We start from the raw sequence: 13,874 nt of genomic DNA on the forward strand, positions 1-13,874 counted from the left end.
TACTTATGTACTTTTACTTTTGGATGCAGGACTTTTATTTGTAATGGAGTGTTTTTACAATGTGATGTTGGTACTTTTACTAAAGTAAAGGATCTGAGTGCTCCTTTAATACTCTCAGCGTGTCAGTGCAGCTGTGAGAGTCATGTGATCTTCATCCATGTGACTTTTACTCCTTTTACTTACTGTGATGAACCATAAAGCTTCAAGCCTCAATAGCCCCCTAACGTTTTACATTTTCAAGTTGGTAGCTTAGCTCTGTTACTATTTGAACATAGTTACATACATGTTCTCTGTATCTGCTTTCCTAAACACTTAATTTGGCTGCAACATGAGAAACTGAGGACTGAACTTTTATTTTTTAGGGTCACTCGTATTTCCTGTCACCTCACTTTTTTCTGCATGAAATCAAAACAAATTCTCACTTCACAACTTTCTTTTGATTAATCGGTTTCTTACCGGTGGAGTGCTGTTGGTATTTCATCATTATCTGCCCACCACCCTGACACCTCCACAAAGAAATCACACCAAGGAGTCTTTCAAGACAAACCTACATCCAAAAAGTCATTTAAATTTCTGTCTTTATTACAATTCACATATTTGATAGAAGTTTCAGATCATTTAAATAGAGTTTATCTAAAGGATACAAAAGACAAACACAAGATTATAGCAATGCATTCCAGTGCATCTTACAAAGAAAAGAAAAGAAACGTGGGGATGTTTCCTGAAGCTTGAAGACGCTCAGTTCACTTCAAATCTGAAAAACTGAAGTTCTGTAGGATCTGTTTTCCATCAGAACCCCTAAATGAATGAAGTCCAGTTTTGACAGAGACGGTGATGTTAAGGAGTCTGGGAGGTGTTGGAGGAAACGTTACATCACAGTTTGTTCCCTTAAGTTAATAATTAGTGAGCTAATGGACTTGTAGATCTGGAGGTGACTAAATTTGGTTAACAGTTAATGTTTTTAAGACGTGAAAGTCACATAAAACCATTGTTTTGTTGTTCCAACAACATTTAACTGACTATATTTCAATTTGAAACAGGTCCTTCATGCACGTGGAATTTATGAGTATGTTTACATGTGCACTAGTATCCCGCTCATGAGTCTTATCCTGGTTTTGATCTTATTCAGGATCATAACAGTATCCAGGTGTCTAATCATCTGCCTGCAAGTGAGTCTTGATTTCTCACCATCTCAGCCACGATGTTCTATACCAACAAAGCCCAATCAGAAACCAGGATCAGGTGTTTACATGCCACAGTATCAGGGTTTCTATCAGAGTACTACAGGTATCATGTCCAGGTTTGTGAAACCAGGATGTTTACATACGCAACACATAACCAGGATACTCCAAAAACCCGATCATGAAAAGATACTCGTGCAAATGTAACCGAAAAATATAATACTTTGAAATTTGAAAAAACAATCAATCAAGAGACTCTGGTCTGGATGTCTTTTCACTAATCTGCCAGTCCATGTGGTTCAATCAATGTCAAACACAGCAGCTTACCCACGTCCGTGGACGCCATGTTAATCAATGTGCTGCTCCAACAGCCTCCACTCTTCTGGTTTCAGTCTCTCCAGTTGAACCTGCTCCCATTTACACACAAGAGCATTAGTGAGGTCCAGCACTGATGCTGGAGGATCAGGTCTGACTTGTGTTGGATGGGGTTGAAGTCAGGACTCACCAAACTGGGAAAACCATTTCTTTATGTAGCTGCTTTGTGTCGTGTTGAAACAGGAAAGGGTCAAACACAAAAGGACACTATGGTCTAACATATCATTGTATGGAGCCAGACCAAAGTAGACTAACGTATGTGGATATACTTTGGTCATACAATCTAGATCCAGATCAAAATGGATTTAACTCCACAGTGAGAGTGTGGAGGGGACGAGGACACGAGGACTGAAGGAGACAACTCCTTATTTGGAATTTGAAGGAATTATTTTCATCATGTGAGGGTAACAGTTATTGTTATTGTTATCCAAAAAAAGGATGAAATAAAATAGAGATTTGAGGGAACAATTTATCAAAAAGTACATAATCTGACACGTAAGCCAACATGAAGACAAAGTCCCCGTGAAAAAAGTATTAAACTATTCGAAGAATTTTATAATTTATACTATTTATTACCAAAGCTGTCAACGAGAGACTGAAAGAAAAGAAAAGATGTGAATCTCTGTTTTTGCACTGGACTGGAAAACTACAGTACAGTAAAGTACAATAGAGCACAGCAGACGAAACTAGAGTACTGTACAGTACATTAGAGTACTGTAAAGTACTGTAGAGTACGTTAGAGTACTGCAGAGTACGTTAGAGTACTGTAAATTAGAACAGAGCAGTCGTCAGTGAGAAGGCCTCAGTTAACTTAAAATAAAAAGACTTCATTAAAAAATAAAAGTATCAGCTGTCATCGTCAGTAGTTTCAAGCCACAAAGATGTGAGAAGGTCGCAGCAAAGGATTCTGGGTATTTGTTGTCGCTACATGTGTCAGTCCGGGGTTTGAAGTAAATCTGCTCTTCATCTTCGTTAAGGCAAATCGCTCACCGATGGAGGGAAAAGGTCTGAACCCCGAGCAGCAACTACAGACACGTATCAACACACTGAGAGGGCATTCATATGATAGTGTGTACATCTCTATGCATATATGCACATACATGGTTACTGTGGGGGAATACTGGTGGGATAGTGTTGGTAGAAAGGTCCGGACCGACCGTCTGCAGATAGAAAGAGGCCTTTGAGTCTTTGATTTTGAAGCAGCAGTTTCATCATCAGAAGTGGGGCGGCGCGCTCGCCACCGTCTCCACGACTACCAGTGTTTTCAACATCTACCTACTGTATGTACACATAAATACAGACTCTTCAGATTAATTACAGCTTCATCTGAGAGGATTTCTCTTTTTGCATGTCGGGTCAGACGCTCGGCCTGTTATCATCAGTCTGTCCGTCTGTCTGTCTGTGTGATCTGTGTATTCAGTCTCTGAGCTGTTCAGCCCTGCAGTGGCGAGGTCCGGCCAGACGGCGGCGCTGTGGCACCACGGTGGGGATCCGGTGAGCGGGACTGGAGCTGGACGGCAGCTGACGAGCCTCCGGTCAGCTCAGCTGAACGCTCGGAGGTGCTGAGGTATCGCTGAGGGGGGAGAGGAGCATCACTCTGCTTTCTTTATGAAGATCTGAGAGAGACCAGAGAAACCAGTAAGAACCAATAAGAACCAGTAAGAGCCAGGAGGAGCTTTGGATTAATCCATGTGCAGTTAAATGATCCAGTATAGACCAGTCTGAACATATACACTGGTGGTTTATAAGCCTTAGAGTTTTACTAATACTGATTTTTAAAAGTTGACATTGATCCTTATGAAGTTAAACTGTTTAAAATATTCAGTTTCCTTCAGAAATGTTCTGTCTGTCAGGATGAAACACCACGAGAAGATAAAAGACTTCACTGAACCAGACTAATGCAGTCTGCAAAGGGTTAACAGGAGAGACTTTCTCCTCAGCAAACCTCAAAGGGAGGTCAGAGGTCAGAGGTCGGGAGTTCACGCTGAAACATCTGCATACCACAGTCTGAAATTAATCCTTTCACACTAACCCAGTTACAGGCTTAAATCAAAACAAAGGAACTATTTTCGACCCTTTAATTAATTTGGACATCGAGTTTTAAATGATTTGTTTCGCTTGTTTTTGCCAAAGCCACGTCAGAGTTCCCTGAAAGAAATCTGGAGGAGCACTTGAACTATTTCTGGTCTCCTGCATCTCTATCAAGTTCCATCGGGAACTGTGGAAACCCCTTAAAGGATGCCTGGAATCCCATCAAACATAAGTATTAACCTCCACTAAAATCTCCCAACTTTCAAGCATTCCTGGAATCTCCCTAACACCATCTAATTTTCAAGGATGCCAGAGATGCCTGGGACCACTGAAACCTCTTCAAGAACACTTGTAACCACCCCCAAAGACCGAAAGACTTGAAAACCTATTAGGGATTCATTGAATGGCATTCCTAACAAGGCCCAGAACCTGGACTTAGAGAGTCCATCCATTCATCATGAATCCCTCCAAGGAAACCTGGAACTTTCTCAAGGACACCAACACCACATCATAAACAACTTTTTGAAAACCAATACCTCTGAATGAACCTCTGGGACATCCCAACACCCCCTGGGTCCTCCTCAAGAACTGAACCCTTTATGAACCCTTTAAATCACCCATTGGATCTCCCCAAGAAACTCAAAACATTCCTGACAATCCAAGAAACCACCCCGAGGATCCTTGGTACTCCATTACATCTATAACCCACTCAGGGTCCTCTCACATCCCACCAACATCCTCCAGTACTCAACAGTAATCAAGGTTCTTGAAATGTCTGTAATATACATAGGACCATTTTCAAAACCCCTGGAATCTCTCCAAGAATCTCTTGGACCTCCAAAACATTCCTGGGAACTCCTTTAAGACAGTGGAACCCCCTCATGGATGCTTAGAACCTCTTCAAGAACTCCTCCTCATATGACTCAAGGACCCTTTTCTTCAAAGTACAGGAAGTAACTTTGGATAAATGTCTTCATCAAAAACCATTTCTGAATAAAAACACGAGTTGTTGTGGGTCACAATAATCTGGTTCTCACCTCGCTGAGGATCACCCAGACCGGCGAGTCCGTCATCACTGAGAGACGCATGGCTTCCAGGGGCCCGAAGGTGGGGTCCACCTCCCCCTCTGCAATCCCATTCTGGAAGTTTCCTGGAAGAGATGAAGATCAATACGATCAATAACCTGATAAAAGGGATCTGTGGTGTTCAGGAGTGGTTTCTGTGTCCCAGAATGCCTTGTGACCACTTTTTAAAACACGTGGTCGAGATTATTGGAAGAAGAAACAGGAGTACTTTACAAATACAAATTTAAAGTATTTGTAAATTACTTGAGTCTATTGTACTTTTTACTTCAATATATTTATCTGACAGCTTTAGTTACTTGTTACTTTACAAATAAAGATTTTTACACATAAAACATATGAGTTTATAAAATATGACGTTTTTTAAATAACCAACCCAACAGTTTATACAAGTTTCTACTTATTTTATTAAAGCCACTATGTGTCTTACTTTGACGGCATCAGCTGTTTCAAAAATATGACACAGTTCTAACTAAACTGAACTAAACTGAAATCAAAGTCAAAATTCATGAAGTGACATTAGTTCCTACAAAAACAATGTATCCCTAAAATGTCCTTAATTACGCCTTTAAAGACGATTCATTCATTTAAAGAGCATCACAGCTTTTTAAGGGATTTGTTCTTCGGTTACTATCTATTTTTTCATTTGTTGATGGAGGTGAGTAATTAAGAGTTTTTTTCGTGCTTTTCGTGCAGATTTACAAGGTTATTAATGGTTATTGAGACCCATTACATTTAGTCCATTAAGTGACCCCTGTGGTTCTGTGATGGTTTCCTCTCTGTGTGACTGTTGCCTTTTTGTTATCCTTTCATTAAGTTGTCTCCATCAGAAGCCGTCTGTGTCCAGTCTTCGTGGTTCGGGTGTGACTGCACCTCAACAGAGCAATAATCCCTCAGAGGATTTATTTACTGGGATTATAGAGCTGGCAGCGATGCTTCCAGGTACGAGTGCGACCGTAATCCCAACAAAGAGCAGCGTCTGGGGGGGGTGTTATTGTTTATCACAGGGTATTATCTGTCATTATTGTGGGTATTATGGCTTTCATTCAATATCCAGCGACATGTGTACGACTGCCTGAGAGCTTTTCTCAGAAACACAGAAAGAAGGAAATAAAACCCAGAGTTTAAAAAAATAAAACGTCGTCTTTCTTTCTAATGTGCAGGTTGACCGTTCATTTACTCAAGTATACTTTGAGGTAGTATTTATACTACTTACTACTTTTGCTCCACTACATTTATTTGACAACTCAACTCAACTCATAAATGATGCTATATTATTATAGATCAACCTACCCAGCAGTATATGAAGTCATTAATGTACGCAACACTTTAATGTTGCAGCTGGTTTTAATCTATCTATTATTATAATAATGGGTACTTTAAGTATATTTTGATGCCAACAGTTTTCTACTTTTACTTAAGATTTTCAATGCAAGACTTTTACTTGTAACAGAGTATTCCTACACTGTGGTATTACTACTTTTACTGAAGTACTTGGTTATTACAGTCCTGACTTAGTGACGACATGGCTAAAGATTGAAGACAGTAACTTGCCATTGCAACTACTTTTAGCTCAAAACCCGTTATTGTTGTATTTCATAGTTTGAAGGTATATTAAACGGAGTAACTGGTCAGGTGTCAGTCAGTCTTTTCATATTAGCAATCCAACAACAACCTGTAAGCCCACACAAACATGCTGTTACTGGAGCCCATGAATAAATCTGAATGGATTTGAGGGATAAAATAATGTGTTTTGGTTCATAACGGGCTCTCTGTGGAGAAGAAACCCTGAAGTGACATTATAATATGACTTCCTGTCCTCTGCTCAGTCCTGAATCTGTCAGACGGTGGATCTTCCTCCAGATTGTGGACGATGATCTCAGACTCGGAGCTGTTAGTTAGTTTCTCTGCAGATGCAGGATATCTGAAGACATCATGCTGAAATTAATAGAGTGAAGGAGAGCCGGCCGGATCGATCCGCCGGCTCGTCTGAAAAATTGATGAAGGGGATAAAGAGCTGCTGGTAATTTATGATGTCAGATTAAAACGTGCCCTCCTCTCCTCCTGCTCTGCTTCCTTCATGTCTTTTGTTCCTTTAAACCTTCCTCCCGTCTGCTTTCCATCCTTGAAATCCTAATTCACCTGAAGATGGAGACCAGCAGCTTCATATGTAAATGTTGAAATCTTCGGTGGTTCTGTCTCTAATGAAGAGACGTTCTGTTGGTTTTATTTCACTTTGTTATATTTGTGTTAAGTCCAGTGGGACAGTGAGAGTCTGCAGGTCAGGACTCCTTTAATTATTTATTGACAGTTACAATAAATCCACCTGAAATCAGTTCAACTAATGAGAAGAATAAATCTACTTTCTGCTGATGGAGAAACCCCGAGGCTTCACTAAAACATCAAACCTGCAGTAACATTAAATGAATTTATGTGTTCATTGATTTTCTTTTTTATTTCTTGGTGTGTTTTATGGTTTTACTTTGCTTTATTTATATATTTCTTAATTCATTTATTCATGAATCGTGATGTTGTGACGGGTAAGAAATCTGATTATCAGCCTGCTGCTTTTACACGTAGGTGTTATAGTAACCAGGTGACCGCAGGGCAGGTGCACCTGTGAAATCTGGTTTCTCTGAGTAACCTGGTTCCTTGTGAGCATGTAAACGTGACAACAGCTGATCACAAACTATACTGTCAGAATATCTTTGTATATATTCAGAGTTAGTTCAGTTCTAGTCAAGATTTCAGTTATTTATGTTTTTAATATTCTATTTTCTATCTACCTCTTTGTGTCCTTGGCTCCCACTGGGATTAATAAAGGACTATATTTATAATACTACGAAGTGTTTCTGCTACTACTGATAGTGTTACTACAGCTACTGTTTGTATCACTATTACTGGTATTACTACACTACTGCTAAATGCACCCCTGCTGCTGCTGTTTTTACTGCTACTGTCATAAAATAAAATGAGAATTTTCCCAAAACAGTGAACTTTACGTCACCCACAAATCCTTCACAAAGAGCTGCCTTCAGTGCGTGTGTGTGTGTACTGTTGCTCCCTATTTGTGAGGACCAACTTGAGTTTAGACCTTAAGAGTGAGGACATTTTGGAAAGTTGGAACATTTCGTGCATCACTTCTTCAAAGAGTTGCTCTTGGTTTTAGGATGAAGGCTAAGATTTGGTTTGGCTTAAGGTTAAAGTTACAGGCTAGGAAATGCATTGCGTCAATGAGAGTCCTCACAGGTATAGAATTAAAATGTGTGTGTGTGTTTGTCACCATTGAAGCAGAAAAACAAAAGCAAAGGAATGTTGTCCTGAATAACTTTCCTCTCTGTTAACAGGCAGCTCGTTAAGCTCATTAAGACACACAGCAAACTGTCTACTGTCTGATTCAATGTGATCAATTACTGTCTCTACTTGTATATGTATCATAAGAAATGTCTCATGTTGAGATACTGCACGGTGGTTCACAGTGCTCATGTCTAAATTAATGAGTTAAATCTGTCCTCAAATTTGTTACAGTCTGAAATCCCAAATATTTGAGCACAAACCGGAACTTTTAAATAATAAACTTCTGAATATTTGAGAAAATATTGTCAGAAAATATCAATACCAAGATAATTCTGTGACGATCGTAATATACATTTCTGATTAGTTAAACTCACTGAAGCCCCAGACAGCCTGACAGTCACTGAGCAGGTCGTTCAGGTGCCTTGCTTCAGGACACTTCAGCAGCTGATGTGGGGACTCACCTATTCTGATGAATCCGTCTTCTGTCCGATGGTACTTTGGCGTTTTCTCCCTCCCTTCTGTCAAGGCCTCTTTCTCTGCCTGGATATTCTGGAAAACACACAAACACACACGCTCACATGACAATAACTGATTATAGTAGCTTAAATGACTGAAAATGAACCACTAAGTTAACACATGAGCTCCTTTATGGAAGTCGATGGCCGCCAATATTAACTTTATCTCAGGAGGAAGACAAAAGCTTTCTGAACTTTGGCTCAGGAGGTAGCAATCGTACTTCGTACTTCACTTCATGTCTTTGTGTCTTTTCCCGCCTGTGGGATTGTCTTCACCTGTCCTGATTAGTCTCACCTGCCCCTGGCTTCTGTATGTAGTCTGTGTGTTTCCCCCTCCCCAGTTCCAGTTCGTTGTACGTTGTTGCTGTGTCACCTGTCTTGCCTCCTTGTTTCCCCGGCGTTCCCTGCTTTCCCAGTGTCTTTGGATTTTTGGACTGCTTTTGGACTCTGGTTCTTGCCTGTTCCTTGCCTGATCTGTTTGCCTGTTTGGACTGCTTTCCTGGTTTTGACCACTGCCTGCCTCACAATCCTGTAAGTCTTTGTCTCCCTGGTTTAGCAATGAAACCTTTCCACCTGCATCAGTTCTGTCCCTGTGTCTGCAATTGGGTCCTACTCCCTGTGTGCCTCTGCTACCCTACGTACACCAGCCGTGACAGCACCAATCAATGGACACTATTCGAGGTACTTAAAAATAAAGGTGCAGGAGCCTGATTGCAGCTTGGACTGGTTTGTTTTCATGGGGCTTGTTTTGTGAGTAACAGACAGAACAAAAACCACCAAAGTCGACTGAATGCAGGGATGCTTTACTCTCCCACACCTCTCTTGTAAAATCTGTCAAAGTCCAACACACTAGAACAAGAACAAGGACAAAATCCCACCAATTAACACACATGGGTAAACATGACCAAGTGGAGGTATCACTACCGTAAAGCAAGTGTTGTAGAAAATTAGTGAAATGTAAAATTGCTGAATCACTGAGTCATCTGTTTTTAGAGATTAGAAGTTATGCTTGTTGTTTTTTGTTGTTTAAGAAAGACGTAAACGCCCCTCTTAAGACCTTGTTGTCATGGCAGCTTTATACTATACTGCATTTGATGCGCGGATTCAGCTTCCTGGTGCCAGAATTGTTTTAAGTACATTAATTCAAGACAACGGAGACTGACCAGAGAATGTTTATTTATTCATCACCCAGGTTTTTGTTGTGGAATTTCCCCCCTGCTCCAATGTGGGCCCTTCTTTGTTAATTCTTAAAGAGGATTTTTCTCAGAAAGAAAAGATTAACAGTGTCGGTGTCACAGCTTGATAAGTTGTAGAAAACAAACACAGACTGACCTGCATCCATGTGTGTAAATACCTTGATATCACAGTTAACGTCTCATTATTACAGATGTCTCTTCTCGTCTAGTTCTGTTGATCTTCCAAACCATCCACACCCTCCTTTCCCTCCAGCTCTTGACATCATCTCCCTCTCCTACTCTCTCCTGGTCAGTGTAACCCCGGACACCGCCTCCACCTTCTCAGTCATCTCTCTCAGCTTGCTGTAAGTGGTTAGTTGATTTCTAGTCTTTTTATTCCTGCGTCTCTCCTCTGCTGAGGTTGACCTCAGTAGGAGCTCCTCTTCCTCTCAGTATATGTCACTCTGTCCTGCTGTGACACTTAGTCTTAATCATCACTCTGCCTCAGCTTCCAGGGACCACAAACTGAGTCTGTTCTTGTAATATAAGATTATGATGTTAAAGCAAGATATGGTCACCTGATACAGACCCACCTCACATCTCAGCTCTTGTTAAAGATCAAACCATTTATTTTAAAGGATTATTTCGGTTTATTCCAAGTTGAGTCCAAGTTGTTTTTTGTTGTGTCCATCATTTCTATCAATACTAATAACATTGTACGCTTCAAGTTAACGTCTGAGATCTGGGAACACGGTGACATGACTAAAAAGAAGTCCTACAGGGGTCACACATAAGGTACAATCACAGGGAAATGTAATCAGACCTGTCACCTTGTTCCCAGATCTCAGCTTTTAACTTGTTGAGTACGTCTTTATAACTGTGAGAAATTATAGAAAACTACAAAAACAAGACTAACAAGAAGTTTTGTGATTACTGGTTCAGTAACTGGACTGAATAGGATTTCAAGACTTACGTCGAATGGCAGAACCTCCACTGATGTGTTGAAAAGTTTGTCTCCTGGATGTTCGATGTTTCCACTCCGAAAGAAATACCTGAGAGATAAAGAGACAGACAGAGTCGGTTCAATACATATTCGGTTCAATAAATTCATAGTAGTTTTAGCAGTAGCAGCAAGAACATATTCTGCTGATTCCCTTGTATAAACCTGGTACCATCGCCAGCACTATCACTGGTCTAAATGTGGCCCTGTGATGCCAGATTTGAGGAACCTGACCCTGTAACCTGTAACCCTGAGTACCCATTGGTACCCCTGAGACATTGTATCCCTGTAGTACCCTCTAGCACCCTGTAACATCCTCATATCTTCTGGTACCCCTCGCCCTATAACCGCTGGTACCCCGTTTCCTCTAAAATCTTGGAACACATAATGTCGTCTGGTATCTCTGACACCTTGTAAGTCAGAGAACCCGTTCCAGTCATCTCTGGTATCCCTGAGACCTTGTTACTCTAGTACCTTTTGGTGCCTCTGAGACCATGTGACCCCCAAGTGCCCTCTAGTACCCTATACTGCTCTGGTGTCTTGTGGTACAACTCACCCCATGTAACCTCTATTACCCTCTGATACCCCTGAGATGTTTAACATCCTAGCATCCCCTTGGACCCTGTAATCCCCTGGTATGTTCTGGTACCGCAAAACCCTGTAATTCCTAGTACCCTCTAGTGCCCGCAATGCTCTGGCATTTTCTACCCTCACACTCAGAATCATGAGCCTCTGTAATGCCTCATATCGTTTGCTGCCCCTGAGATGTGAAACCCCCTAGTATCACCATAGTTACATGGTAACGCCCTTGTGCCCCTCACATGCTATAACTCCTCATAACCTTAGACCCTGTAACTCCACAGTATGACTATGCAACCTCCAAGTGCCCTTGAGTACCCATAATGCTCTGGTATTTTCACATCTTATTAGTACCCTCCAATAAACCCATGCTCCCTGTTCCCTTTTGTGCCCTGTAATACCCCTATTACCCTGCAATGCCCTGGTTTTCTCTGGAGCACCCTCTAACCTCTAGTGATCTCTGGTACTCCTAAGAACCTATAAGGCGCTGGTATCACCTGGTACCAGTCACACAGTGTAGCTCCTTGTAACCTTATGACCTGTAACCCCATGGTACCAACCTCTCGATGCGGACAGGTGTGAAGAATCGTATCCGTATAAAGTCCCCTGCTACAGGGGTGAAGGCCCAGAAGAAGTCCTCCCCCAGGTAGGCTTTTTCCAGGGTGAAGTGCTGGTAGGTCTTCAGGCTGGTCGTCACCTCCGCTAGCGGGTTGGCGTGACCCTTGTGGAGGGTCTGTTTACCAAAGTCCTTATCCTGGAACAAACCATAGTGTTTATTGAGTTAAAATGTTATCAGTCAGTAGATTTATGCAGTTGTACCTTATTTCTTATTAAGAGAAGAGGGTTCAGATATCAGGGAGTTATGTTCTACTGTATGTTTGTGTTGCCTTTCTGTAGAGAGTCTACAGGAATACTAAGATGACACCACTGTGCATTGACCAGAAAATAATATGAACCGTTAGTCATTCTAGACTGCCAACAGCTTTTTACACAGACTGGTATCGTTGCCAGCCTTGCTAGCTGTCCTTGATGACTAATCCAGTTTCAGTTCAGTGCAGAGACACACTAAAGATATTAATATCAGAAGCATAAACATCACTGTTAGTGTTATTTTGATGCACTTTTAGAGAGACTTTTTTTTTTTAGATGTTTATAAAAGAACAGCATCCCTGAGTGACCAATTACCATCCGCCAAACCAGTGATTGATCCAATTGAATGAAAATGATCGCAACAGTTTTAAGCCTTGAATTGAACATTTGATTTAACTTACTAGGTATCTTTGTTTAGTTTGATTGTGTGAATAATTTTGATTACATTTAAACTCTCCATACGAGCGTTGGATGTTTGTTACACTTACATGTTACATGTTTACAGAAGCTTCTGCTAGTTTCAAGAGTCTGAAACTTTGTCCTTTCAAAGTATTTTGGTCTGTATTTATGAACAAGAGAGATTTCTGTCCAGAGAGATACAACATGCAGGTATGTGTGTTGACTACTCTATACTCAATAAAGAAAGATTATGAGGTCTTAATTGACAGTGGATCTCGACCTGGGGGTTGAAACGCCCCTAAGAGCCACAACATGAATCTGAGGGGTCACGAGATGAAAATAAGAAAAACATTTATGCTACATTTATGTTTTTAATTTTTTCTTAAAGGAATAGTTGACATTTAGGAACTGCATTTATTTGCTTTCTTGCCAAGAGTTATTTTGAAGATCGGTACCACTCTCTCATCCAGGTGCTGGTAGGTGGATTTTGTCACCTTTGCACAGAACCAGGCTAGCTGTTCCCCACCGTTTCAAGTCTTTATGCTAAGCTAAGCTAAGCTAACTGACGACTGGCTTTATGTTTATTAATTTCATATTTCATATTAGTGTATAGACATGAGAGTGGTGTTGATCTTCTCATCTAACTCTATGCCAGAAAGTGAATAAGCTAAAAATGTTGAATTATTACTTTAAATATTTGAAATAAACTTTTTCAGGAAGTGTTAAAGGTTGGGAACCGGTGTCTTAAGATGACACATCATTTCTTCTTTTTAATTCATAGTTTCTTTATTATAGACTTTTCCAGAGTAGATTCTCACATTTGAACAAATCTCTTTTACTTAACTCTCTCTTATTACAAGACTCTCTACAGACGAATGAATCCGACTTTAATTCTTTCAATTTAACTTTAAATTTAATTTGATTAAATTGAAATTAATTGATTAATATTGATTTTAATTGAAAATCAGCCCCGTCTTTTACTCAGCCGCGGTGAACGTTCCAGGCTGGAGGGTAATAGCTATGTAGCCTCCATCTATACACGACCCCATGCAGGCCGGCCTCTGCGGTTCAATCCTCACATCGAGGAGGCGCCGGTCCGGGACGGCCGGATCAATATCCAATTGATTGGACCAGATTGCAGCAGTCAGCGGGGCTAATATCCATCGCTCTTAACACAGTAATCAGAGGCAAGCCGAGACGTTCAGCTGTGAGCTGCTGGCAGGAGCCAAAGCTGCCACCGCTGTGAGATACTGCAGTTTGTGTCTGAACGCTGCGCTGAACCGGCGACTGCAGAGGCTTTCAATCTTCATCTCTCCAGAGACGCTGAACTGAACTCCGACTGAACCTCACTCCTGTTTCAAACTCACTAA

General features: G+C 40.9%; 1 protein-coding gene across 1 annotated transcript in view; it reads right to left on the reverse strand.

Moving 5' to 3' along the window:
* Nucleotides 1-3,148: 3,148 nt before the first annotated feature.
* Nucleotides 3,149-13,874, reverse strand: part of mgat4b (alpha-1,3-mannosyl-glycoprotein 4-beta-N-acetylglucosaminyltransferase B) — a 73,395-nt gene continuing 62,669 nt past the window's right edge. The window contains exons 11-15 of the mRNA XM_070913390.1: nt 11,796-11,989; nt 10,630-10,708; nt 8,428-8,515; nt 4,625-4,737; nt 3,149-3,172 (exon numbers count right to left, since the gene is read on the reverse strand). Coding sequence (XP_070769491.1) covers nt 3,149-3,172; nt 4,625-4,737; nt 8,428-8,515; nt 10,630-10,708; nt 11,796-11,989 — 498 coding nt within the window. The remainder of the gene's footprint in view (nt 3,173-4,624; nt 4,738-8,427; nt 8,516-10,629; nt 10,709-11,795; nt 11,990-13,874) is intronic.

The sequence above is a fragment of the Enoplosus armatus genome, chromosome 10 (assembly GCF_043641665.1).
Source record: "Enoplosus armatus isolate fEnoArm2 chromosome 10, fEnoArm2.hap1, whole genome shotgun sequence".
Lineage (NCBI taxonomy): Eukaryota > Metazoa > Chordata > Actinopteri > Centrarchiformes > Enoplosidae > Enoplosus > Enoplosus armatus.